This window comes from Lathyrus oleraceus, chromosome 5 (genome assembly GCF_024323335.1).
Source record: "Lathyrus oleraceus cultivar Zhongwan6 chromosome 5, CAAS_Psat_ZW6_1.0, whole genome shotgun sequence".
NCBI classification, from domain to species: Eukaryota; Viridiplantae; Streptophyta; class Magnoliopsida; order Fabales; family Fabaceae; genus Lathyrus; species Lathyrus oleraceus.
The window spans coordinates 87,275,038-87,301,988 of record NC_066583.1 but is presented as its reverse complement, the minus strand read 5'-3'; the positions used below and the strand labels follow the sequence as shown (position 1 = coordinate 87,301,988).

General features: G+C 38.3%; 1 protein-coding gene across 2 annotated transcripts; it reads left to right on the top strand.

Annotated features, from left to right (window-relative positions):
- Positions 1 to 680: 680 nt before the first annotated feature.
- LOC127087745 (uncharacterized) lies at positions 681 to 26,951 on the top strand. Of its 2 annotated transcripts, XM_051028679.1 has the most exons (3): positions 681 to 1,360; positions 22,554 to 22,622; positions 25,248 to 26,951. In XM_051028679.1, the coding sequence occupies exon 3, from the start codon at positions 25,334 to 25,336 to the stop codon at positions 26,114 to 26,116; it is 783 nt and encodes a 260-aa protein (XP_050884636.1). In that variant the 5' UTR covers positions 681 to 1,360; positions 22,554 to 22,622; positions 25,248 to 25,333; the 3' UTR covers positions 26,117 to 26,951. The 2 variants fall into 2 exon arrangements, with proteins under 2 accessions (XP_050884636.1, XP_050884635.1); XM_051028678.1 differs by lacking the exon at positions 681 to 1,360 and having other exon boundaries at positions 21,428 to 22,622.

Here is a 26,951-nt window from a genome sequence, read left to right as displayed (position 1 = left end):
ATTTTTTGTTTTATTATCAATTTAAATTTTTATTTACTCATATAATATAAGGTGCCGCGTTGGTACGGTGACAAGAACTATTTGTTTTATTATTATTTTAAAATTTAAATGTTTGTATATTATTTTATGTGAAAAAAATAAATTAACCTTTAAAAGGATGATGATGTTGCACTAAACTTGTTGAACAAGTTAACTCATAAACTGTTTCTAGCGGTGATAATCTCCCCTAATTTAATGATTTTAAAAACCGTTGATGCATGCTTAGAGGCATTGTTTAATTAATTAATTAATTTATTTCTTTTGATAAAGTCATAAGGATTTAATATAGTATGATTTATCTTAATCTAACTAGATAATAACGAAATAATAAGAGTTTAATCGAGAGGAGTGAGTTCAAATTTGACCATAAACGTACTAGTCTATTAGTATGAAATATTTTTAGAGAGAGTTTTATTTTTATTATACTTTTCTCTCATTCAAATAATTAGTTTTTGTTTCAAGGAATCATTTTTTTAACCTGAGGGAGTTAGATATCTAATTTATAAAAATTAAAAATACATAAGAAGTTTTTATACAAAAATATTATATTTGCAATTAAATCTTTCAATATATTTTTATCAAATTTAATTTAATTTGTTTTCATATGAACTTGACTAAATTTTAGCATGTTAAAAAATGTTACATATTTTAAAATAAATTAAGAAATATAAATAAAAAAAATTAATTTAAATAAAAAATTGTATCTGCAATTAAATATTTTAATTTAAATACTTGATATGATGAAAGCGAATTTGATTATGCAATTATTCATTTATTTATATCCAAGATGTTTGAATTTTCCTACTAAATCATTCCATTAGAAAAAAGTGTATCTCATATAAAATGAATAAATAGGAAATTCTGTCGAAGGAGAATGTCTAAGAAAGTTGATTTATAAAAGGCAGTTCAACTTTATTTGTGGATTTTTATGTGGATAACTTGTAATAGTTGGAAATCCAATTCACCTAATTTTTTTATATAAAAAAAGTCAAGAAAATCATGAAGAGTTGAACTTTTCAAAATTTGAATCTTAATTGTTAACAATTAATTGATATTATTACTCCCTGTTTTTTCTTTGGAGCATTTTACCTTATGTTTTCGGAGGTATTTGCAAGGTATTGCCAATTGGATTATTTGTAACTAGATGATGTTTATTTGTGTATTTTTGACCAACGCGTTGCATACTTAGAAAATGAAAGAAATGTAAACGCTGATAGCTCAGCTATTCATTTTCAAACATTATATTATTATTATGACAGACTCCTCACCAACTTTAGCAAGAGCAGGAAAGGTCTTGGGCACGCTAGCTGCAACATGTGTGGTAATGTTTGTGAATTTACTTTGCATGCTATATAAATGCTATAAGGCATTGTACTAAAGTGATGCATATTTGAAAGAGCATTCTCCCAAGTAGCATGTTAGCTGAATTTTTTACTTTGAATCTTAAGAATTGGATTAGCCTTAATCTGAATTTTCATGGAGAGGAAATAAAAAACTGTGTGTCATGTCATTTGGACGTGAAGAAACATGAAGAATATGATGAGAATTATATGAGACCTAGTGAGTCAATTTGTCATATTCTCCAAAGACGAAAGGATTATGAGCAGACGAAGAAGTTAATAATGCAAGTGATAAAGAATTAAATGAGAGTAAAGAATATGAGTGGAAGACACCTCCGGATAATATGGTGAAGTTTAATTCAGATGGGATAAGGAAGGATAATAATATTGTAGGTGTGGTGGAGTTATTCGAAATGTAAGAAAGGATTGAAATTTTATCTTTTTATAATTAACTTTTATTATAATAATATAAATTATTATATTAAAAAAATAGAACACATTAATAAATTATATTAAAATTTTAAAATATACTATACTTTTAATAGAATATTTTTTTAATTGTATTTTCTTTATCTTAAAGGATTAACTATTCACAATTTACAAAATAATATTAGTATGGGGTAAGTTATAAGGATTTATATTTATAGAGAGAGATAATTTGTTTTTATTAGACTAATTAAACGCATTCAAAGAAACTACACCGAAAGAGTTAATAGCGTAAATTGTAGTTTTTTTTTCCAAAACAATAGTATGAAATTAATCGTGATAGTTATTAGGTGTCTAATAATCCAGTGTTTTAGGAGTACTCTTTAAGGATTTCAAAAACAAAAATTCTATAAGAAAAATTAACCATTTTAATTTTCTATGCATTAAATACATATATTTTTAATTTTTTTATATTATTTTAAGACTTTAAAAGAGTGTCTCTGGGTCACTCCTTAGCATTTCTCTATAATTTTAATTTATCTAATTTGATTTATTTTTTTTGAGAAAAATAACCATACAATCTCCTTGGCTATAATAATTGTTTGACAATTAAATCAGTTTTTTTGTTAAATCAGATTTTTTAGTTAAAAAAACAAACACTCTCATATCTTTGAATTTAATGCAACGAGATTTCTTTGATTTGAGGAGTACACGGTGGTGTGACAGCAAGCTTGAAGGCTTTGATGATTTTTAAATCATCCACAGAAGATGAAACAGTAGCTGATGTACGTTTGATAACACCATTTTCTTTATATCAATCAAAGTTTATTTATACTTTTTATCCAAAATTTGTCTTTTATTTCAATTCATTTATCAAGAGCTTTTAATACATTTTATTTACATTCTGCAATTTATCCCTTTGAAAACACTTTAAAAAAACAATCTTCATACATGAATATTATCGAAGTGTTCATCAATTTTCAACTACAATTTTAAACAATAGCACATGTCCTAGGATCAATCTGGTCGATCCTGTGAGTAACTAAAATATTCTTGATTTGAAAGACCAATGGTTGTTTACCAATTTTCAAGGTAAACAAATTGGCACGCCCAATGGGACAGTGCTAGTGTTTTAAAACAACTTCCTTTTTTGAAAATCTTTATTAGTTCTTCATTTTTGATATCCCTCTTTATAACTTTGTTGCATGTTACTGAGAAGTGGTAAAATAACCACAACCAACGAAGATAGACCAATGAGAAGATACACGAGGAGAATGATGAATCCACTAGATAACCAAAATCCTCCAAATAGTAATGGAGAACCACCCCCTGCACCTGCACCAGGGGGAAGTACGGTTGCAGCATCCGCTACAAAACTTGTACCACCCACGACGAACTCGATGCTTGTGCAGTGAATGGCCCATAGTGGGCCTATTATGTCTTATATGGGGCCCGCCACAAGGCCCATTAGTAAACCCCTTAGGAAAGCAGGGTCCACCAGTGACCCCCCCCCCCCCCATTCCAAGGGGAAATCAATTATTTAGGCCCTATGTGAGTAGTTCTTCGATGCCTTTGAATGGTCGCGAACAACCATTTGGCATGCCAACTTCGATGATGGCGAATTTACACAATTCGGCGTAAACATATGCAGGCTCACTGGTGAATGCATCTTCGCCATTATAAGGGTATGGGTCTGGTGTTAAGAATTTGGGTCGAAGCCAACCCTTAGGGATGTGTCTTCATGCCCAAATGTCCAATTTGACCAATAACTCTGCACCCGTGCTGAGGCAGCAAATGGACGAAAGTAACTATGAAATGGTCAGATGCTGGCCCAAACAATGGGTACAATATTGAACCCATTGATCCAAAATACTACCCAATCCAACCAACAAATGACAACGTAAATAACGCGCATTGCATATTTCTTTGGTGTTCCACAGCCTCCTCGACACCCTCAAAGGGAATGGATAAGAGAAAATAAGGTGTTAGCCATCGAGGATGACCTTACCATTAACCAAGTCCCACGAAATGCACCACATGCAAATGTGGTGAATCAGGGAATAAGAGTAGAACCACCCAGGGTCGAAGCCCCTAGGGCAGAGCAAAAAATACCAAGTGTAGTAATGGTAAATAGGCACCAAAATGTTGACGAATTCATACATCAAATTTGACGTGATGATATGGCAGTAGATAATAATCTAGCAGCCATGGTCGAAAGAATCATGGAGCGAAATGGGGTAGATGTTGGCCTCCATAGGCCAAATTATACATCACCTTTATCTGAGTATGTTCTGCAATCATAATTGCCCACTAGATGGAAAGTCCCTAAGTTCATTAAATTCTCTGGGGACACAAGTGAGTCCACTGTAGAACCTATGGCCAGATACCTAATAGAGGCAGGGGAAATTGCAAATAATGAGAGTCTTCGGATAAAATATTTCCCAAGTTCCCTTACGAGGAATACCTTCACACGGTTCACCACATTACTAGCAAATTCCATTGATACTTGGACTCGTTTGGAGAGATTGTTCCATGAGCAATTTTACATGGGACAATGAAGATAAGTTTGAAAGAATTGGCCAGCATCAAATGAAAGTTTACTGAGTCAATGGATGATTACCTAAATAGGTTTCGTCTGCTTAAGGCAAGATGTTTTACGCAAGTGCCTGAGCATGAGTTGGGCGAAATGGCCACTAGTGGCCTTGATTACTCTATTAGGAAAAAATTGGATAACCAATACCTGGGAGACATGGCCCAATTGGCTGATAGAGTTCGACAGGTAGAACGTTTGAAGGCTGAGAAAGCCAGAGCAAACAAAAATAATAGGAAATATAGAATAACTTATGTCGAATTAGGTGATGACGAACCTGAAACGTATGGTGATCAGGTAGATTTTGACGAAAGCGAGATTGAGCTTGCTGAACTAAAGTAAGGACCACCTTATTCTTGCAAAGTCTTAGCCCCTTCAAATGGGAAGAATCCAGTCGAACCAGGTAAAAGTGATAGGTTTCCTAAGAAAACTTATACCTTCGACGTCACCAAATGTGACGAAATCTTCGACTTACTTGTCAAAGATGGCCAGATGAAAGTGCCTCATGGCGCTAAATTTCCTCCTCTAGAACAAAGAAAAAAGAGGGGTTTTTGTAAGTATCATAATTTTTTGGGCCATAAAACTTCACAATTTTTTCTTTTCAGGGATCTTGTGCAAAATGCTATTAGGGACAAAAGGCTCAAATTTGGAGACAAATCGAAGGCTCCAATGAGGATTGATTTAGACCCTCTTCATATCGCTGATGCTCACTACACTGAACCATCCATGGTCAACATGGTGGAGATATCTGAAGATTCTAGAAAGAATGCTGAGATGGTCAAAGTTAATGATGACTTCAACCAGGAAGTTGTCGAAGGCTTCACCAGCGAGACTACTGAGGGTTTCGTTCAGCAAGTCACTGAAGGCTGTAACAAAGGGATCATTGAGGATCCCCATCAAATGTTCATAATAGAAACCACTGAGGGTTTCAACAAAGAGGTCACTGAGCATCTCAATAAAGAAACTATTGTAAGTTTCACAACGGATGAAACCACTGAAGGTTTCATACACATAAACATGACTGAGGCCACTGAGGGCCTTAGGGTTAAGTTGAAGGAGTTGGACATCGCTGAGGGTGCCAACATGGGGGTTACCATGGTTGAATTGACCCAGAAGATCGCTGTAATGGAGGTGGATGAAGAAAGCCTTCGACAAGACGAATATAACAAACTGGCATACCCCAAACAAGAGGAAGGTCTGGTCGAATTCATCCACAGATGCCAGAGGAAAAGATCAGAAGTAATGTTGTGCCCAAGGTGCAGTTTAGTGTTTGATAGGAAAGCTGCAGAAAACCTTGAAGGAGTTCGACTGGCCAAGAAGAGGAGAAATTGGAGAGACCCCAAAAACAACCAAGCGTTCGACGACAGGAGCATTCAAAAAACAAATACTTAGAGGTTTCCATGTTCCTTTTGAAAAGTATACTCATGGAGGTGATGTGGCAACCCCTATGCCTAAGATTATCATCAGTTAGGAGTTTGTCCAATATCTCTTTAGCGAGACAATCATCTTCCTCTTCTGCCATTTCATTGACAGTGTTATACTCTATAGATAGCACAAACACTACATTGTATATTATATCGAACTCACCTTCAGACCCAGAGTCGATGGTGTTGGTGATCATGTCGTCCTCCTCATTTGGGACATAATTTATGGCACTTGATTTAGACATTTCTAGAAAATGAGGGAATAACACTTCTTTTATTGGTCTCTTAACTTGGTTTCCTGTTATCTTTGAAAGTTTATCATTTCTTAATTCTTTGGATTCAAGAGCCGCTTTCTTTTTTCTCTGATGTTTCCTCCACCGAGTCCTAGTCATTGGATTCTTACCCAAATAGTTCATAGAACCATAAGAGTATTTGTAGGAGATCCAAGAGTTATCGTTGTATGAGGATCCATCACCTACATCAACTACTTTGCATTTGTGTTGGTTGGTATTTGGCCTTCCCACTGGTCAGATCCAGTCTCTCACACAAACATTAGTGGGCGAAACATAAGTCTTCTCCTAACTCTTCCAACTATTTGAAGGTTCTTAATTTGTTTTTATAAGGAACCTCCTTTTTTTGAAGGCACATTGGGGAATTCTTTCATCCCTGGAACTCTTCTTCGATGGGCGATGCATGATACCTTCTAGGTCATTCGTAGCCTCCTTGTCGAAGACCGCACTACACTTGAGGCACAACATCACCTCAAACCTTTTGATCTTACATTGAATCAAGAAATTAATAAGTTCTTCTTCAGCATTAGGGTAAACCACCTTGACTTTTTTAGGATAGTCCAACATGTTCATGTCTTCAATTTTAGGAATATGGTCTTCATAGATTTCAACCATTAAGACCTCTACAGGTTCCACAAAATTAGCATCTTCGATTTGTAAAGGATCAGAGTCAATCTTCATTAACGATATGGTTTTTTCTTAAATTTTTTGCCTCCCATCCTTTAGAGAGTTTCGCACCAGATCTCTGAACAGAACACATTGAGAGATTTTATGACCAAGAAAATTATGGTATTTACAAAAACCTTTTTTCTCTCTCTGTTCTAATTGTCGCGGCGCGAAAAATACCCAAGCGTAAGGAATGCTCAAAATATAAACAAAATAGAGTCGCCACCGAACTTTATTTATTCCCAAAGAGGGAAAGGGGAAATATCGATAAAACCCATAAAAATCAAAAAGAAATGGTCGTCGCAACCAAATTGGGTTCGGGAGTCGGTTATGTAAGGGGAAGGTATTAGCACCCCTCACATCCATCGTACTCGATGGGACCCATTTAGTTAGTTTCGTGTTAGAGTGTTAGCGTGATATCGTTTGTGATCTTCTACTTATCGGGTGAGGAAATAGAAATAGAGAAAGGAAAGACTTAGGGGTGTTTTAATATTAATGTGCCTAACAAGATTTCGCAATCCTGCTCCTACGCATCTCCAGGTGCTATGAAGAACTCAAGGCATACGTAGTTCTACCCAAAGAGAACTACTGGATGGATTGCTTTTAAAGAGAGTGATGCTTGGATCATATTTGAGCGATTAAACCTTTACTTGCTGCTCACTCTTGGAGGCTGAAGTCTTTGTTTGTTTCACATCAAAATAGATGTCGCATACTCTTTTCTGAAAATGTTTTCGGGGTCGCACGAGGGCGGAAAATAAGTTTGATGAGTTTGAGTTGATTTTAAGCGGAGGCAGGCATCCAAACAGGGAGCTCTACTACAGTACTCGAATGCCCGAAAAGGAAGAGGCCTAAGCCCAATTACTCTCTTTTCATCCAAAAGTTTATTATATTATGAAAATGTGTGGCAAATTAGGTCAAAGTTCATTAACGGCAGACGATTAGTCAGACAGAGAGCTCTACAACAGTGTCCAAATAATCGGGAAAGAGAAGGTCGATACCCAATCAATCTTTTTCTTCTATAAGAGAAATGCCCTAATTCTGGTAATTACTGTATGTTAATATGGAAGACGAATGTTTGAACATTGAGCTCTACAGCAGTATCCTAACATTCGAAACAGAGAAAGTCTAAAGTTAACCAATTTCTTCCATTTTTATTGTGAAAAGATTTTAAAAACAGGGGGACGACTTGACGTTGGATCAAGTGTCAGAAGTTAACTTATGAAAATAATTTGGATGTGGCGGGGGTATATTTGAATTTGTAATCAATTTGGATTTGATTTAGGACAAAAGACTTGACGTTTGGATCGAGTGTTTGTTTTTGTCCTTTTCTAAAAAAGGGTTGATTTTAATCTTGGAATTAACAATCAACTAATACAATAATAAAAATAAACAAAAGCAATAAAATTTATTACACATTTTCGGGAATGGGGGTACATTTTATCGAATGGGAATACAACACAATAACTAAATCATACAAGTTTTAAAAGACAGTTGCAAAAATAAAAGAATCTCGTTGTAAGAAGGCCCAAGAGAAAGCCAAGGGACTCGAAGTAAAAATCAAGAAATTGAACTATATAATTAGCGTTGTGTTAAGCAATTGTAAAATGGTTCATGTAGGAATCACTCTATTTTAGACCGGTAAATGAACTTTATGCGTTTAACAGTTTCTGAAGTTAAATTGAATTTTTAACTCTGAAATTACAAAGCATCTGAAATCAATAGGATAATTAATCAAAGAAACTATTCAAAAATTAAAAGTAAATAATCAATTAAACTAATCAATTAAAATTACTAATCAAACAAATAACTAATATTTTAAATAATTAATTTAAACACAAAATATTATAAAAAAATAAAAATAAAAATAAAAAAATAAAAAATAAAAGATTATAAAAAATAAAAGTAAAATGCAAGAGTAGTATAAACATATATATGGAGGGTATCAAACTACACATGGGCCTAACACCCAATCTTACCAAAATTAATCTTAATTTTCTCAATAATAATAATAATATAAATAAGTAACTATAAATAAAAATGTGCATTTAATCTAAAACACCATACATGCCATCATAATCTTTTCATTTTCAGACAAATTCAAAAAAAATGACAACATAAAAAATGTTGATTTAAAACATAAATATATATATTTGTAAATTATACTAACTAAACAATAATAATAATAATAATAATAATAATAATAATAATAATAATAATAATAATAATAATAATAGTGGAGCCTGTGAAGCATGATATAATAAAAGCACAATCCACCGATCTCTTCTTTGTTCAAAGCTTAATATAATAAAACTAATAATAAAAGAGACACAGTGAACGGTTGACCTTGCAAATTAATTTTTAACAAGCTCCTTTATATATCCCAATGAAATAGAAAATGCAGAAAAAATTCTCCTTCATTCTTGTTAAAACAAGTCACACAAATTAAATTATTATCAAACAAAAATAAACAAGACACAATCAAGGAGGTAGAAAAATCCACCAAAATAAATGTGATTCAGACTTGTGAGGGCGGAGAGTTCCGAGAGGGGATGGAGGTTCATACCGCTATTCGGTAAGGAATGATGAGTTTGAAGTTTTTCAGAACACAAAAATAAAAATAAAAATATAATTTTACTCTCTCTTTCTCAACCAACATGACAGTAAGAAGAGAAAAATGATAGTAGAAGAATGATATGCTTATGGTTATGACCAAATGCACTCAAATTTAAGAAATACTCTTGATTTCCTAATCAACAAAAGATAAATGAAAATGAATGCAACGAGATTTAAGAAATACTCTTGATTTCTCAATTATATGAATGAAAAATGATATGGATGTTAAGAAGTACTCTTGACTCCTTAAAGAAGAATGAACTAAGAAATGCTCTTGATCTCTTAATCATATGGCTGAATGTAAATGCAAATGAATTAAGAAATACTCTTGATTTCTTAATCATTAGATGATAAATGATATGAGAAATGCTCTTGATTTCTCAGATGCTATACAGGTTAAGAAGTATTCTTGACTTCTTAAATATGAAATGACATGAGTTAAGAAATACTCTTGATTTCTAAATCATGAATGCAAGTGAGTTAAGAAATGCTCTTGATTTCTCAATCATGAGATGACAAATGATATGTTTAAGAAATACTCTTGATTTCTTAATCATGAATGTAAATGTATTGAGAAATGCTCTTGATTTCTCAATCATGAGATGACAAATGATATGTTTAAGAAATACTCTTTATTTCTTAATCATGAATGTAAATGAATTGAGAAATGCTCTTGATTTCTCATATGACATGCAGATGAGTTAAGAAATACTCTTAATTTCTTAATCATGAATGTAAATGAATTGAGAAATGCTCTTGATTTCTCAAATGAAATGCAAATGAATTAAGAAATACTCTTGATTCCTTAATCATGAATTTAAATGAATTGAGAAATGCTCTTGATTTCTCAGATGAAATGCAAATGAATTAAGAAATACTTTTGATTCCTTAATCATGAATTTAAATGAATTGAGAAATGCTCTTGATTTCTCAGATGAAATGCAAATGAATTAAGAAATACTCTTGATTTCTTAATCATGAAAATGCAGATGAATTAAGAAATACTCTTGATTCCTTAATCATGAATGTAAATGAGAAATGCTCTTGATTTCTTGGATGACATGAAAATGTCTGGGGATGAGAGAATCATGTTCAGTTGCTCTTGACTGACATTAGGTCTCTAGGATGGATCTGTTATAAGGTAACATGCTCGATTGGTCTTCAGACGTTCTTCGTTGAAGGCAGACACTCCTGGGGGAATAAATGATCATATTCAGCTGTTTTTGGCTAAAGATATCATATTCAACAACTCTTGGCTGAAACTGATGCATTCAACGACTCTTGGTTGAAGTAAACCGGTGGAAAATAAAATAGTATTCAGCTGCTATTGGCTGAAACTAATGCATTCAACTGCTCTTGGTTGATGCAAATTACTGGTAAATAAACAAAATGCTTCCTTTGGGGAATAACCGCATATTCAGCTGCTCTTGGTTGATAGAAGACTCTTTAGGGGAATGAAAAGATCCCAGAGACTTGTTGGGTATGAAAAGTTAATGATATTCAAAAGGATTAACCTTACTCTCAATTATCGAACTGATAGGTCCAACCTAATGCTCCATCGCATAGTAGATCAACATGGAACACTAACTCTTTCGAGGATTGATTGAAGAAACCTGTTGAGGAATACAAGAGACTCTCTGGGAAATAAACACACAAGAGGCTCGTTGGAGATATACTGAAGAACATTCAGTAAAGCTTATTTGTTCGTGGAACTCTCGTCCATTAGACTCATTGGGGAGATTGCTTACTTGCAAAGAGATGTCCATCTTAGACCTCTACTTTAAAGAGATTTGCTGAAGATAAAATTATTGGGGATACCTTTCTCAAGGAATCCTGCTGCTATGAAACTTGTTTGGGAAGTTCATGAAGTTTTGTTGGAGAAAACACAATGTTGGAGAAACTCTGTGGGGAGATATCTACTAGGGAAACCAAGCAGAAATTCTGTTTACACCAAAGTTCCAACGGAAGAAAATCAATCACCTTGCTGGGGAAGAAACTCGTCTTAAGAATCATTACCAACAATGACTGTATTCTTAAAATACTATAGTACTGAAGAAGATAAATGCTATACTCTTGAGAACACCTCTTGCATCTTGGTCTGCTGAGGATTACACTGAACTTTCTTTAGAGGTTGCTGAATCCGGCTGAGGTTTATGCATGATCTGTTTTTGTACATGATATGCAAAATGAATATGAATGCATGAATATATTAGTTTATGCATTTTGTAGGTATCAAGCTCGGATTCCCCAACGCCTTGTCTTGGATCGTCTTGTCACCATGAAGATGATTTTTTTGTTGCAAAATATCTTGATTTCTGCTCTTCCGCCAAGCGGGCTTCAATGAGGACTTCTTGCTTCTGGAAGAAAATCCATTTCAAACTTGCCTTAGATTACAATGATCCAGGAAATGTCCCACGTCTTGTGAACCAGATGCATTATTGTAAACCAACAAAAATTCCTTTTATACTTTCAAAAATCAAAACAAATTAAAGTTTTCAAAAGCTTTGTCGTTTCCACTATTTTAATGTTTTTATCTTATCAAAAATAAAAAGCGACATTAAGCAGAAAAACAGAAACAATTGGTAAAGCAATGTTCAACTGAACAATTTTATTTGATGAGAAGAATAACTCATATATGAGGTTCATGAAGATGTAAACCCCTCTAAGAGGAGATTACAGAGAAAGAAAGCAAGTAAATGGCAACAAAAAATTTAACTGATTTTCCAACGAAATACAACTTTGCTACTTTCCCCTATGTCCTCTAGTCCTCATTACTTTGCTTCTGGAGATGGTAATTGGACTGTTTTCTTCCATCTGAGCTTTGTTGTAGTGTTGACTTATGTCGCTGCAGTATTATGCTTTTGGATATTCCCTAACTTTTGCGCGAACTGCTCCTTAAGAGTTTCAGTTCACCGGGAGATTTTACCCTTTTTTGCTTAAGTCGCCCTTTCGGGTTTCCGACTTACCGGGCTTAATTTTTTTTGTTTATCCCTAATTTTTGCCTGAGCCGCCTTTCGGGTTTTCAACTCACCGGGATGCTCATTTTTTGCCTAAGTCGCCCTTTTAGGTTTTCAACTTAGCGAGCTTTTATTATCCATATCTTTTTCTTAGGCATAATACTTTCTGACTGCATCAGAATTGACAAGGTGTGTCAACTCTTCTCCGTCCATGTTCGTGAGAACTAAAGCTCCACCAGAGAAAGCTTTCTTCACCACAAATGGTCCTTCATAGTTTGGAATCCACTTGCCACGTGAATCCTTCTGGAGGGAGATTATCTTTTTCAAAACTAGTTCACCCACATTAAACTCTCGAGGTCGGACCTTCTTGTCAAGCGCCCACTTGAGTCTCCTCTGATATAACTGACCATGACACAACGCTGTCATCCTCTTTTCCTCGATTAGATTGAGCTGGTCAAATCTGGTTTGAATCCATTCAGCTTCTTCTAATTCTGTCTCCATCAAGACTCTCAATGAGGGGATCTCAACTTCTATCGGTAGCACAGCCTCCATGCCATAGACTAGTGAGAAAGGGGTTGCCCCTGTTGAAGTGCGAACAGCTGTTCGATATCCGTGCAAAGCAAAGGGTAGCATCTCGTGCCAATCTTTATAAGTTTTCACCATCTTCTGAATGATCTTCTTGATATTCTTGTTAGCTGCCTCTACAGCTCCGTTCATCTTTGGCCTATAAGGTGACGAGTTATGATGTTCAATCTTGAAATTCTCGCACAACTCCTTCATCATCTTATTATTCAGATTTGATCCATTATCAGTGATAATCTTGCTAGGAGTTCCGTAGCGACAAATTATCTCTTTCTTGATAAACCGAGTGACTACTTGCTTTGTCACATTGGCATAAGAAGCTGCTTCTACCCACTTAGTGAAGTAGTCAATGGCAACTAGAATGAACCGATGTCCATTTGCAGCTTTAGGCTCAATCATACCAATCATGTCTATGCCCCACATTGAGAATGGCCATGGAGCTGATAAAACATTTAGAGGAGTAGGTGGCACGTGCACCTTGTCAGCATAAATTTGGCACTTGTGGCATTTCCTGGCATAGTGGTAACAATTTGTTTCCATTGTCAACCAATAATAACCAGCTCTAAGGATTTTCTTCGCCATTGCATGTCCGTTTGCATGAATGCCGAAAGAACCTTCATGGATTTCTTTGATGAGTAGGTCGGCTTCGTGTCTATCCACGCATTTGAGCAGAACTAAATCAAAGTTTCTTTTGTAAAAAACTCCACCACTTAGGAAGAAATTGGCTGATAACTTTCTTAAGGTCTTTTTGTCTGTGATGGATACATCATTTGGATACTCGTGCTTCTCAAGATATCGTTTGATGTCATAAAACCAAGGCTTTCCATCTATTTCTGCTTCAACTGCCAAGCAATGTGCTGGCTCATCTAGACGTTGAATTGTAATAGCAGGTGATTCGTTAGCCCACTTGACCTTGAACATAGATGACAGAGTAGCCAAGGCATCGGCTAGCTGATTCTCCTCCCTAGGAATATGATGGAAATTAATCTCATCAAAGTACGGGATTAGCTTCATGACATGCTCTCGATATGGGATCAAATTGGGATGGCGGGTCTCCCAATCTCCTTTGATTTGATAGATGACAAGTGCTGAGTCTCCATACACCTCAAGAATCTTGATTCGTAGGTCAATAGCTGCTTCAATTCCCAAGATACATGCTTCATACTCCGCCATGTTATTGGTGCATTGGAAACATAACCTTGCCGTGAAGGGAAGATGAAAATCCTTTGGAGAAGTTATAACAACCCCAATCCCGTTACCCAATGCATTTGAGGCACCATCGAACACGAGTGTCCACCGCGATCCTGGTTCGGGTCCTTCTTCCGGGCCTGGAATCTCATAGTCTCTTATGTACATGACGTCTTCATCTGGGAAGTCAAGTCTCATCGATTGATAGTCCTCCACTGGCTGGTGCGCAAGGTACTCTGATAACACACTACCCTTAATGGCCTTCTGAGTTACATACTGAATGTCATATTCTGATAACAACATTTGCCAGCGAGCGATTCTGCCAGTTAATCCAGGTTTCTCGAAGATGTACTTGATGGGATCCATCTTGGATATTAACATTGTTGTATGACAAATCATATACTGTCTCAGATGACGAGCAACCCATGCTAATGCACAACAAGTCTTTTCTAGCGTGGAGTACCTGATTTCACATTCTGTAAACTTCTTGCTCAGGTAGTAGATATCATGCTCTTTCCTACCCGTCTCATCGTGTTGCCCCAGTACACATCCCATGGATTCATCAAGTACTGTCAAATACATAATGAGAGGTCTTCCTGGAACTGGTGGCACTAAGATTGGCGGTTCTTGCAGATACTGTTTGATTTTATCGAATGCACTCTGGCAATCATCGTTCCACCTAACGACTTGATCTTTTCTTAACAACTTGAATATTGGCTCGCAAGTGGCTGTCAGATGCGAGATGAATCTGGAAATATAGTTCAATCTTCCCAAGAAACCACGGACTTGCTTCTCTGTCCGAGGTGCTGGCATCTCTTGAATAGCTTTGACTTTGTCAGGATCAACTTCTATGCCTCTCTGGCTCACAATGAATCCTAGAAGCTTTCCAGATCTGACTCCAAAAGTGCATTTAGCAGGGTTTAAGCGCAGTCTGTATTTCCTCAATCTTACAAACAACTTCTTTAGATGAATAACATGCTCCTCTTCTGTCTGAGACTTGGCAATCATGTCATCCACATAGACTTCAATCTCCTTATGTATCATATCATGGAAAAGAGTCACCATGGCCCTTTGATAGGTTGCCCCGACATTTTTCAGGCCGAAAGGCATTACCTTATAACAGAAAGTGCCCCATGGTGTAATGAAAGTTGTTTTCTCCATATCTTCGGGAGACATTTTAATCTGATTATATCCTGAGAATCCGTCCATGAAGGAGAATACAGAGAACTGAGCTGTGTTATCTACCAATACATCAATGTGAGGTAAAGGAAAATCATCTTTGGGACTAGCTCTATTCAGGTCTCTGTAGTCTACACACATTCGAACTTTTCCATCTTTCTTCGGAACTGGCACAATATTAGCAATCCACTGCGGATAAGTTGCAACAGCTAGAAAACCTGCATCAAGCTGCTTCTTGACCTCTTCTCTGATCTTGACAGCCATGTCTGGTCGAGTTCTTCTCAACTTCTGCTTGATGGGCGGGCATTCCGGCTTCAACGGCAGCTTGTGCACAACTATGTCGGTGTCGAGTCCTGGCATATCCTGATATGACCAAGCAAACACATCCACATATTCATGTAGTAGCTTGACTAGTTCCTCCTTCACATTTTTTTTCAAAGCAGTTCCAACCTTGACTTCCTTTCTATCCTCCTCAGTCCCCAGATTGATCACATCCACTGGTTCCTGATGAGGCTGAATCATCTTTTCCTCTTGTTTCAAAAGTCTGGTCAACTCTTCTAGGAGTTCGTAGTCTTCCTTACCATCCTCTTCAGCTTGGTTAATCGGGAGGTCAAAGTCATAGGGAATTATAGCATTGTCGTGTTCAATGGATCCAGTTATTAATGATCTGCATGGAAATGATTTTTCTTTTTAGAGGAAGATTTTAAAAAATGAAAGTGATGTGAAATAAAAATTGCCATTTTTTTGTTGTTTATTTGTTTATAAAAAAAAAATTAATTAAAAAGATGAAAGACAGGGATCTCAAAAAATGTGCTTTGTATTGATGATAAGGCTTAAATATTAACACAAAATGGGCCCTACAAAGCTATCCATATGCCTTGGGCATGACATTGGATGTTTTAGAAAACAGTAAATTACTTTGAACAAGAAACTATATCCGGAACATCTGTTGCCTTCCAGTTAGTGAGAGCAGCATCCGGAGGTCCACAAAACACCATCTTGGACAAATCTAGATCTTCATCTTCAAGAGCATTCACTTGATCATCACTTCGGAAACCAACTTTGGAGAATATTTCCTGGATGCTAGGAACCTTCCCCTGATGTATATTCTGATCTTTGAAAAGTTCAATAGACGGCTGATATCCTAATCCACACTTGTCTTTCTTCTCTGGTAGTTCAATCACTGTGCCCCAACTTCCAGGGCAACCAGCTTCAATTGCAGCTTTCACACTCTTCCACGAGGTCATGACCCCCTTGGGTTCTTCAACAAGTTTCGGCTTAGTCTGGACCACATTGACCACTTCAAGGGCTTGGAGAGGAGTTTCAACAATGTCTTCACCTACTTCAATGTATCTGAAAGAAGTCAAATGGCTGACGAAAATATCTTCCTCTCCGGATACTGATACCAGCTTACCAGAAGTAACAAACTTCAGCTTCTGGTGAAGTGTCGAGGTGACAGCTCCAGCAGCATGGATCCAAGGTCTACCTAACAGACAGCTATAGGCAGGCCTAATATCCATTACCTGAAAGGTAATACGGAAAGTTTGAGGGCCAATCAGGATTGGGAGGTCAATCTCCCCAATAACTGTTCGCTTAGACCCATCAAAAGCTTTAACTATCAAAGCACTGGGTCTCATCTGCACCCCTTCAATATTCAATTGTGCCAGGGTAGTCTTAGGTAACACGTTCAAGGATGAACCTGTATCCACCAGTACTCGAGCCAAAGTAACATCTGTACACTGAATGGAGATATGAAGCGCCATATTATGTTCTCGCCCATTAGGGGGTAAATCATCATCAGTGAACATCAAACAACTAGTAGCATTGAGATTAGCAACCACATTATCAAACTGAATAACACTGATGTCTTCTGCCACATAAGCTTCGTTCAAGAACTTCAATAGAGCAGTCCTATGAGCCTCAGAACTCATAAGTAGAGAAAGAATTGAGATTTTTGAAGGAGTCTGGTTGAGCTGATCTACGACCTTGTAATCACTCTTCTTGATAATCTTCAAGAATTCTCTATCCTCTTCAGTAGTCACTGCTTTCTTAGATGAGCCTTCTCCTTCTTTTGGAGGATTTACCTCTTTCCCCTTTGTTGGTATAACTGTTGGTGCACTTTCTTTGTTTGGGATCACTTCAGGAGCGAAAACCCTTCCACTTCGAGTCACCACTAGCTCCAGCGATGTTAGTCACGTCTGGCTCTTTCAAGATTACTGGTTTGTTACCCACATAAACTACAGGCTCATAGTTCCAAGGCACGGCTTTGGTACTGTCAAATGAGAATGGAGCGGTAACATGGATAACCATGGGCTCAATCTTCTTCACTGGCTCTAGGTCAACATTTCTCTGATAAGGGACCACAAAAGGCTTGGGAAGCCTCTCTTGATCAAATATAGGCACAATCACAGCAACATCCTCATCAATCTTTGCTCTAGTGAACTGAATAACCCGCTGATCCATCAAACGTTGAAGACAAACTTTGAATTCACCACACTGATCAGGGTTGGATGAACACACCACACAATTATCATGTACTCCATTCATCAATTCTGCTTCCATCAATCTAGCATGGACCAATGTTAAAAGAGTCTTCAACTTGAACACATCCTTTATCAATCCATCATCAGTTGAACTTTCTATAGCATTGACACCTGAACCATCATGTTTAGGCAAAGGATTGTTCCCCACATTTGGAACATCGGCAAAAGACAATATTTTCTGATCTATCAACTCTTGGACCCGGAGCTTGAACACTTTGCAATTCTCTGTTGTATGACCCTCTGAATTAGCATGAAAGGCACATCTAGCATTCTCATCATACCAAGGCTTATGCGGCTTCGGCATTGGAGGTAGTGCCCTTGGCACGACAGTCCCATTCTGAATCAGATACGGTAGCAATTGAGTGTAAGTCATTGGGATAGGAGTGATGTTCACATTATTGTACTGTTGATATGGCCTCTGTTGATTTGGCCGTTGCTGTTGAACTGGACGTGGTTGATTATTCTGTTGATTTCTCTGTTGATGTTGAGGTGGAGGAGCCTGGAACTGAGGTTGTGGAGCTTGATATTGAGGAACTGGAACTTGATAGTGAGGTACCGGAACTGGAATAGGAACAGGAGCAATTGGACGGTAAGGCATGGTTGGATATTGGGCAGCCGCTACGTAAGGGTACTGATAATAAGGCAGAGGAGCAGGAGCCCTAGGTGGTACCCTCCTCTGAGAAGAAATGGCACTAGTCCCACCCTCCTTCCTCTTGAATCCGTTGAAAGGCTTCTTCAAGATTGGTTGACTGCTGGAACCTCCCTGGATTTTACCACTCTTCAGTCCTTCTTCTACTCTTTCTCCCACGATCACCATGTCAGAAAATCCTGTGGACACACTACTGATCAATCTTTCATAATATTGGCCCTGCAAGGTTCCCATGAAAATGTCAATCAATTCACGATCAACCAGCGGCGGGTGCACCCTTGCAGCCAATTCTCTCCAACGTTGTGCGTATTCTTTAAAAGATTCATTGTCTTTCTGGGCCATACTCTGAAGCTGAGTACGGTTTGGTGCCATGTCAGTATTATATTTGTATTGCTTTGCGAATGCTTCAGCCAACTCATCCCAAGTGTGGATATTGCTACATTCCAACTGCATGTACCAGTCCAAAGATGCCCCAGTTAGACTGTCCTGAAAGCAATGGATCATGAGCTTATCATCTCTGGCATAGTGTAACACCTCAAAATTTGCCCTCCTCTCTTGAGACTAAGCATTAACATATTTGCATATCATTTTAGGTCATTAGGCATTGCATGTTGCATATCATGTGGTTACATTGTGCAAGCTATTCTCCCAAGTCTTGATCAGAAGATGAGGAAGTCAAAGTGCAAGCCTAGGGTTTACTGATTGATCATGGCCATCTGAGGATTGGGCTGTGAATTAGGGTTTCATGATTCCCAAGGGTATTGGTCTTCATCTTGATTGAATTGATACATCATCATCATCATGGTTGGATGTCATCAGAAGATTGAAGAAGATTCCTTGAGATTAGGGTTTTGACCACTGGTCAACCCTAATCAGTTGCATTGGGCCAATCAGGGCTGGATCAGGAGATGAGGTCTGTGATGGTTATGAGGATCATTCTTTGATTATATTGTGCTTATTGAGGCTAGGGTGTCACCCTTGAGCCATTTCAGTTGGAGATTGGGGCTCAATTTGATCTATGCATTGCCAAATTCATCTGTCAGATGAAAAGTCAACTGTGGTCAACTGTACATGATCTGATGGATGTGGAGGTGGAAATGAGTTGGATACACTTCATTCATGTTGGAACAAGTGTTATTTGACATCTCAAAGCTTAAGAATGAAGAAAATCAAGTCAGGACAAAAACTGCCAAAAATAGCAAGTGACTTGTAACTGAAGTTTCCAAAAATGGAAAGTTTTTGACCTCAAAAACAGAAGTCCAAGGAAGCTTCAAATGAAAAATTGTTCAACATGACAGTTGTAGATCTTGCTCTCACCTTTCCAAAAAGTCCAAGAACTTGAAAATCCAATGTATGGTTTGCAAGATATGGCTCAGTGAATTTCAGAAAAGACCCGTAATCAGGAGGCCATAACTACCACATACTTTGTCCAAATTGCAAGTTCTTTATATGCACAAACTCCATTTGACATGTACTTTGAGGGTGCATCATTGGATTTGTCCAAAGATGGCCAAGGCAAAAAGTCACTTTTCAACTGGACAGCTGAATTGGACCAGGGGCAAAATCGTCCAAATGTCAAAATAATTGGAATTTTTGAATGGGACTTTTTCCAACACCTCAGGAATGGCATTTAGAGTGTGTTTGAATATTCATTTCATGGCTAAGGCATGAGAATTGGATTTTGGCTTGAAAAATGAAATGCTAAAAATGGATCAATTACCACACATATGTGATTTTGAGAAATACTCAACCAATGGACATGAAACAAGTTTCTACAGTCCACATATGATATTTAGAAGGTGTATGTGCTGTCAACAGGTGTCAATGAGCTGTCTAAGTGAATTGACCATTTTGCCCTCACTTGTTAATAACCAATTTCACTTAACATGGCCAAAATGCTAATTAACATGATTAAGCTACAATTAAGCTACCATATATATTCATAATCACTCCATAATCATAACAGAACCTCACATTCTACAAAGTTGGATCTAGAAACCTCTCAAATTCTCAAGATTTCATCAAGAACACAAATCTTCAATTCCAAAATTCTTCATCAATTCTACACCAAATCACGAAATTCCTTCTTGATTCAACTCCAATCCTCTTCTTCTCCATCTGTTTGAGTTGTTTGGAAGGCATAGGATGATGAATCGCGACTGTTCCAAAACTCATCATTAATGGCAAATCCGAATTGTGGACAATAGGAGCAACATCAATCGAACCTGAGCGCATCATTTCGTTCCTTGGAGCTTCTAGTTGGACTGTTTGGAGCTAACACACGCGAACTTGTCCGATTTCATCACTGCCATGGCCAGGTGAGTAAAATTCGATCGTCACCATTCTTTGAATGCTTATGTGTGTTTTAAAGTGTATGTCATGTAGATCATTGTGATGTTTGTAGTTTTGCAAATAGATGACTGTAGGATGAGCAATCTCGATTTGAAATTATGAACATAAACCCTAACTTCTTCGATTTGCAAGATCTAGGAACAATTAGACAAAATCATGTTGATATTCGTACTCTACGTGTCGTGACCTTTCCAACGGTTATTTGTTTGCGCATTTTGGTTGAGAAATGAGAAAAATCCGTTTTGAGAGGGTGAAGAACAAGCGCGGGGAAGAAGATGAGAAATTCTGGACAGTACAGGCTTTGATCCGTTTTTTCCATTTGAAATTTTGAATAGGTTGTTTCCCGCCGCGCCAAAAAAATTACAGAAATGCCACTGAAATTTCATTTTTATTAATTCAATTAATTCAAATTAATTATTAAAAAATGTTTAACACTTTAAAAAATTCATAAAAAATAGTAAAAAATTCCTAAAAATATGGAGATTTTTTCCTTGACTTTGTTGACTTGTGTAGGATTTTTTGACCTATTGGTCAAAGTTGTGCTTGGCAAATATTTTATTTGGCATAGGCTTTTCTAATGTATGTCACATTTTGATACATTTTGGCAATTTGATCATGAAATACTCATATCATAAAATAAATGGCTGAAAAATTTTGTGGTGGTTCTTGACTCATTGAGGATTATTTATATGTAAATTTCATGAATTTTTGATACCTGGTCAGAGAGCAGAAAATTCTGGAACTTAGGTGTGACAATTTGTGTCACACCTCTTGATGTCAACTTGTTGAATTTAATTGGATAACCTATGCATGTTAGAATTGAATGAAATTTTGCATGATGACTTGTTGACATGTTAGGATGCTTGATGAATTTTTGTAGGATTTTTCACTGTATTTTCAATTTAATCTTGATTTTTCATTTCTGGTTGTTGAAATTGCAAGCTCATGTGATACATGTTGGTAGATTGATTGGGAAATCCTCATATTGTATTGTATGGCCATGAAATTTGATATGCATGAACTAGACACGTTGTGTGACCTCCCTGTTTTGGTCTCATCCATTTCTTTTTTGTTTTCAATGAGATATGAATTTTTGAATTGGATGTATGCATTGATGGTGTGAATTGAAGCACGAAATTGTGTCTGTTTTTGTTGATTTTCATTGACATGTTGCCATTTGCCCAATTGAGCTCAAATTTGACATGGTAGACCTTGAATCCCCCCTGTTTAGGTGTAATTAATTTGAGAAATTTTGGATGTGTTTTGGTATGGATTTGAATGCAATACTTCTGTTTGTATGTTTGATGCTTCATTTGAACCAATATGGATTGTTTTGTGCATGAATTGAACATGATGGATGATATAAACATGAGACCAATGATGTTTGCTCTTGTTTGATGATAATTTGATGTTGGATGGTGGATACCTTGCTGTTTTAAGTTTTTCTTGCTTTTGGACCCTAGGCTTGGCCTAGTGGTCTAGTTGCTAATATTTGCTTGATTTTTCAGGATCAAAAAGCAAGGCACATGGATAATGGTCCAAATCAATTTTGATTGATGTTGTTGATGTTGGTATACTAATATAACATTGTTTTGTAGGTTGTGGAGCTTGGGGCTTGAGCCTTGAGCTTGCTTTGTGTTATATTGTTTAAACTGTTTGATTGTTTGCTGTATAGTTTGTCTAATTGAGTACTGACTGAGTTTGATTGTTTCCAGGTACTTTAGTTGCTCAGTTCCTTGTGAACTATTGCTTTGCTTTGCTTTGCATAAGCAACTTGCATTGAGGTAACTTCCTAAGCTTCATGTAGTCTGGAGACCCGGCTGTTACCGGGCCGGGCAAATTGACTGAAGTCCTCCTTAAGAGGCAATGCTTGTGTATGTTTATTTTTAAGCCCAAGCAGGAAAAGTCCTTCAAGTAAGGCAATTGGTGGAAGGTAGGGGTATGCAGTCTACCCCCCACTATTCAGTTGAGTCTTCTCCTTGCTCCCATTACATGGTTGTAGCATTGAGATCAAAAGCCCAAGATCCTGTGCAGTGCACATTGAGTCAGAGTCATCGAGTATAGAAGGGTTCCCCTATTCTGGACCCATGCTCATTTGTCAGCTCTCCCTGGTTAGGGATAAGAGCTGTGAGGTCTGATCCTCACTTCACCCATCATCTGCTTCACCTTAGCCTCGTAATGGCAAGGTTAAGAGCAAACACAGCCTGTACAGACGATTGCTTAGGCAGTCAAACCTGATTGATTGAGCCCCCTTGTTTGGCTATAGTGCGTGTTATGTGGATATCTGATTGACATGCTTGTGTTGTTTGAGATGCCTGTTCTCATCTGATATATGCTTGTATATTGTATGCTTGTGTGCTAGCTTCTTTCCTGGTTAGGTTAGTTTGCTGATGCAAGTAGGATAGAAAACCGAACTTAGGGTAAACGATGCATGACAACATTAGGCTCGAGTCTCAGCTCCCTAGTGTCGTGTTTTCCCCTCGGTTTCTGGTTAGCAATTCAGTCCCTTTCAGGGGAACTACATCGCCCTGATCCTTGTTCCAGACAAGGTATGTAGGCAGGTGGTCGTGCGAGACCACTCCGGGCAACCTTTTCTTTTTTGCGTGTGTTTACTTGTTATCTGATTATGTATGTTTGGGTTCGGATGCCGACGTAAGCCCAGTGATTGGCTGTCGGGCTCCACGTTTGCCCTTTTGAGTGTGTTTTGGTTCGGATGCCGACGTAATTCCATCCAGTGGTTGTCGGGCTCCATGTTTGCCACCCTTGTGTGTTTGTATGATTGTTTTGTGTTGTTTGGCGTGTGTAAGTCGAACTACAGTGGCTCTGATTCTTGTTCCAGACAAGATATGTAGGCATAAGGTGCGATACCTTATCGAGCTCTTTCCTCTTAACCCCACCTGCGTTCCCCGTGTGTGTGTGTGATGTTTAGCAACCTATTCTTTATTCTAGGACGTGGATCCCGTCGAGTACGACGGACGTGAGGGGTGCTAATACCTTCCCCTTGCGTAACCGACTCCCTTACCCTTTCTCTCTGGTCGCGAGACCATGTCTTTCCAGGTTTCTCTGAGCGTTTCCTTTCCCTATCTTGGGATAAATAACGCGCAGTGGCGGCTCTGTGTGTTTTATTTTGAGTCTCGCCGGTTGATTTTTCGCAGGATGCGACAGCTGGCGACTCCACTGGGGAAATGCGAGATGTAGACCTATGCTGGTCCATCGTCCCTAAGCGAGTCCTTCCTAGCGTTCTAGGATTAGTTTAGGTTGCTTGTTGTGTTATTTATTGCATTTATTATTCTAACCATTGTATCTATTTGCATTAATGTCTGCATGCATCATACTATCATGTTGTTGCCGTCCTCTGTGCAGGTGATTCCTCTGTGTGGGGTGGGTGTTCTGAGTGGGGCTAAAACCCAGGCCCGAGTATACACCTAGGACTAGTGTGGTCTCATGTCGCCTCTTTCATGTTAAGTCAACATGTGCCTGGCGGCGTGATGTACCACAAGCCGGACGAGGCTCATTTGGTAGTGCTCATCTCTGTGGATATTCCGCTTTGTTTGAGTTACTCCATCTGGGTTATTGACTCTGGTGACCGATCATTTCCCGGATCTTTGGTTTAGACGGTCTCAGGAGAGCTACAATGGCACACCCGAAAGGGCAAACCCATTGAGTATCTCTGCCCGATTGTCGAGACTATTGTCCGCCTTAGGATGACCTGTTTAGAATTTACCTGTGAGGGGAGGGTGATTCTTACAGATGCATGTTCAGATGGTGACTTTGATGGTGACTAATTGTTCCGTGGATCAGAGTCCTATTTATAAGTCGGATTTATGGCCATTTATTACCGAGACGCCGGAGTGCTGTCCGTGATTTATCAGTGGGGATCCGTTTATTTCAGGATTCCCCGGGCCGAGATATTTATCAGTGGGGATCCGTTTATTTCAGGATTCCCCGGGCCGAGATATTTATCAGTGGGGATCCGTTTATTTCAGGATTCCCCGGGCCGATTCAGATGGTTGTGGGTGTCTGCTCAGAGACTGGTGATGATGATGATGTATCTTTCTTCCGTTTATTTCGGAACCCGAGGGTCAGAGTTGTGGTTACAGTTCCCTCAGATGGTTATGATCAGTTCAGAAACCAGGTTTCAGTGCAGATGATCAGAGGACTTGGAGGATGGCAATGCATTGCATTCATTCATCTGCATCATTCTCATTTTGCATTCATCTGCATCAAACTCACGTCTAGCCATATGGGGAGTATTATTGGTTGAGAATCTGGTTGAGAGACATCTTGAATTTCAGAATATGGATGTCAAAATATTATTTGTCTCGATGAAACCAGAATCGAAAGACAGAATCTTCCTCATATGGATAGACGTTGCATTCATGCATATTAACCTGTTTGCTGTTTTGCAGGAATCATTGCTCGCGCTCGTAGAGTCATCCCTTTGCACTCAACCCGACCTCACAGATATTACACCAGACGCAATACTCCTCGACTGATGGATCTTCCCAACGCTGACATTCTCGAGCTGAAAGAGAAGATGGGAGAGCTGATCAGCGTCATGCAAGAGTTTGCCTTGGGGCAGAAAGTAATTGCCGAAAAGGTGGGGAGGATTGAAGACTGGCTGAAGATGGGGAACATGCAAGGAAACGCTTCGTCATCTGGACCGAAGAAATCCTTTGGTAACGACCAACGCAAGGATGAGGGTGGATCGAGTGCTGTATACGCCCAGAGAGGACACGGTAGGGGTCGTTACTACCAGCACACTGCTGCAGTAACCATCCCTGCTGGTAATCGGGCAGTCCGACAGCAACCTCAGACTAATCCCCAGAAGATACAGGGAGCTGGGAGTCAAGTGAAAGGAAAGGGGGTTGATCGCCATTTTGACAAGCCACCCATGCCATATGCTGCTCTGTTTAAAAAGTTGATGGATCTGGGGATGGTTCAGCCAAGGACGTTAGCTCCATTGAGAGCAGATCAGTGGCCACCAAACTATAATGAGAACGCCAGGTGTGAATTTCATTCTGGTACGCAGGGGCATGACATTGAGGGTTGTAGAGCCTTTAAGCATACTGTTCAAGACCTGCTGGAGTCCAAGGCCCTCCATTTTTCACTATTGACAGATGTTAATGCTAATCCCATACCGGCGCATGGTCAGGCGATGGGGAATGCAATTACTGAAGATTCAGATTACACCCGGGCAGTGGGTAAAGAAACTAACAGTGACTGGGGAATTGATCAGTGGATAAAATCGTGCGTGCCAGGGAGCTGGAAGGCCTAAAAGATCAACATTGTTACTCGTCTGGAAGAGTATTATTTCTTGTTTTCAGTTTATTTGCATGAAAGCCATACGTGTTGCCCGACACGCAATGGTCCATTGTAAGGGCCACCTCATGTTTAAATTTGCATTTCTGCATCATGAATAAAAGGATGTTTTTCAGTCAAAAAGCGGCATTCCCTGTTTTTCATTTATTTTTGCAGTTTAAAAACAAAATAAAAATGGCAATGTTTATTTTCATTTTTATCTTTTTGTTTTGTCTCGTTCCGACTTCAAAAAAAATTCTTCTCCGGATCTCATTGATAACAATTTGGTTACCTCTCATATGACTTCGACAAACCGATCTATCTTGCTGAAGAAGAAGACGAAGAAGATTGTGATCTGTTGGGATTGGCCAGATTGCTGAAAACAAGAGGAGAAGGTGATTCAGCCGCCTGTGGAGCAGATTGAGATTGTTATTCCACGCACCGCCGAGGTCAGGAAGGAATTGAAATTGGAGCCGCCTCAGAGGCAAGTCAAGAGCAGAATGGTAGCCCTGTTAAAAGAGCATGTGGATATTTTCGCTTGGTCGTGTCAGGATACGCCAGGGTCGAACACCGATATCGTTGCTCACAAGCTACCACGGAGAGAAGACTGTCCTCTTGAGAAGCAGGGCGCCGATGCCGCGTATCAGGGTGACTTTGTTTCATGATATGATTCATCATGGAATCAGATGCTATGACATGATAGCAAAGTCCCAGTCAGAAGAGGGGCATCTGGCAGACTGGGGGCAAGTCGTTTGACCAGTGGAGATAATTCAGACTGAGGTTGAATTAGAATGAGTGCACTATCAGAGTGC

Excerpts from the sequence above, each read along its gene's own strand:
- LOC127087745 (XM_051028679.1), top strand. The coding sequence starts at position 25,334 with ATGGATCTTCCCAACGCTGACATTCTCGAGCTGAAAGAGAAGATGGGA.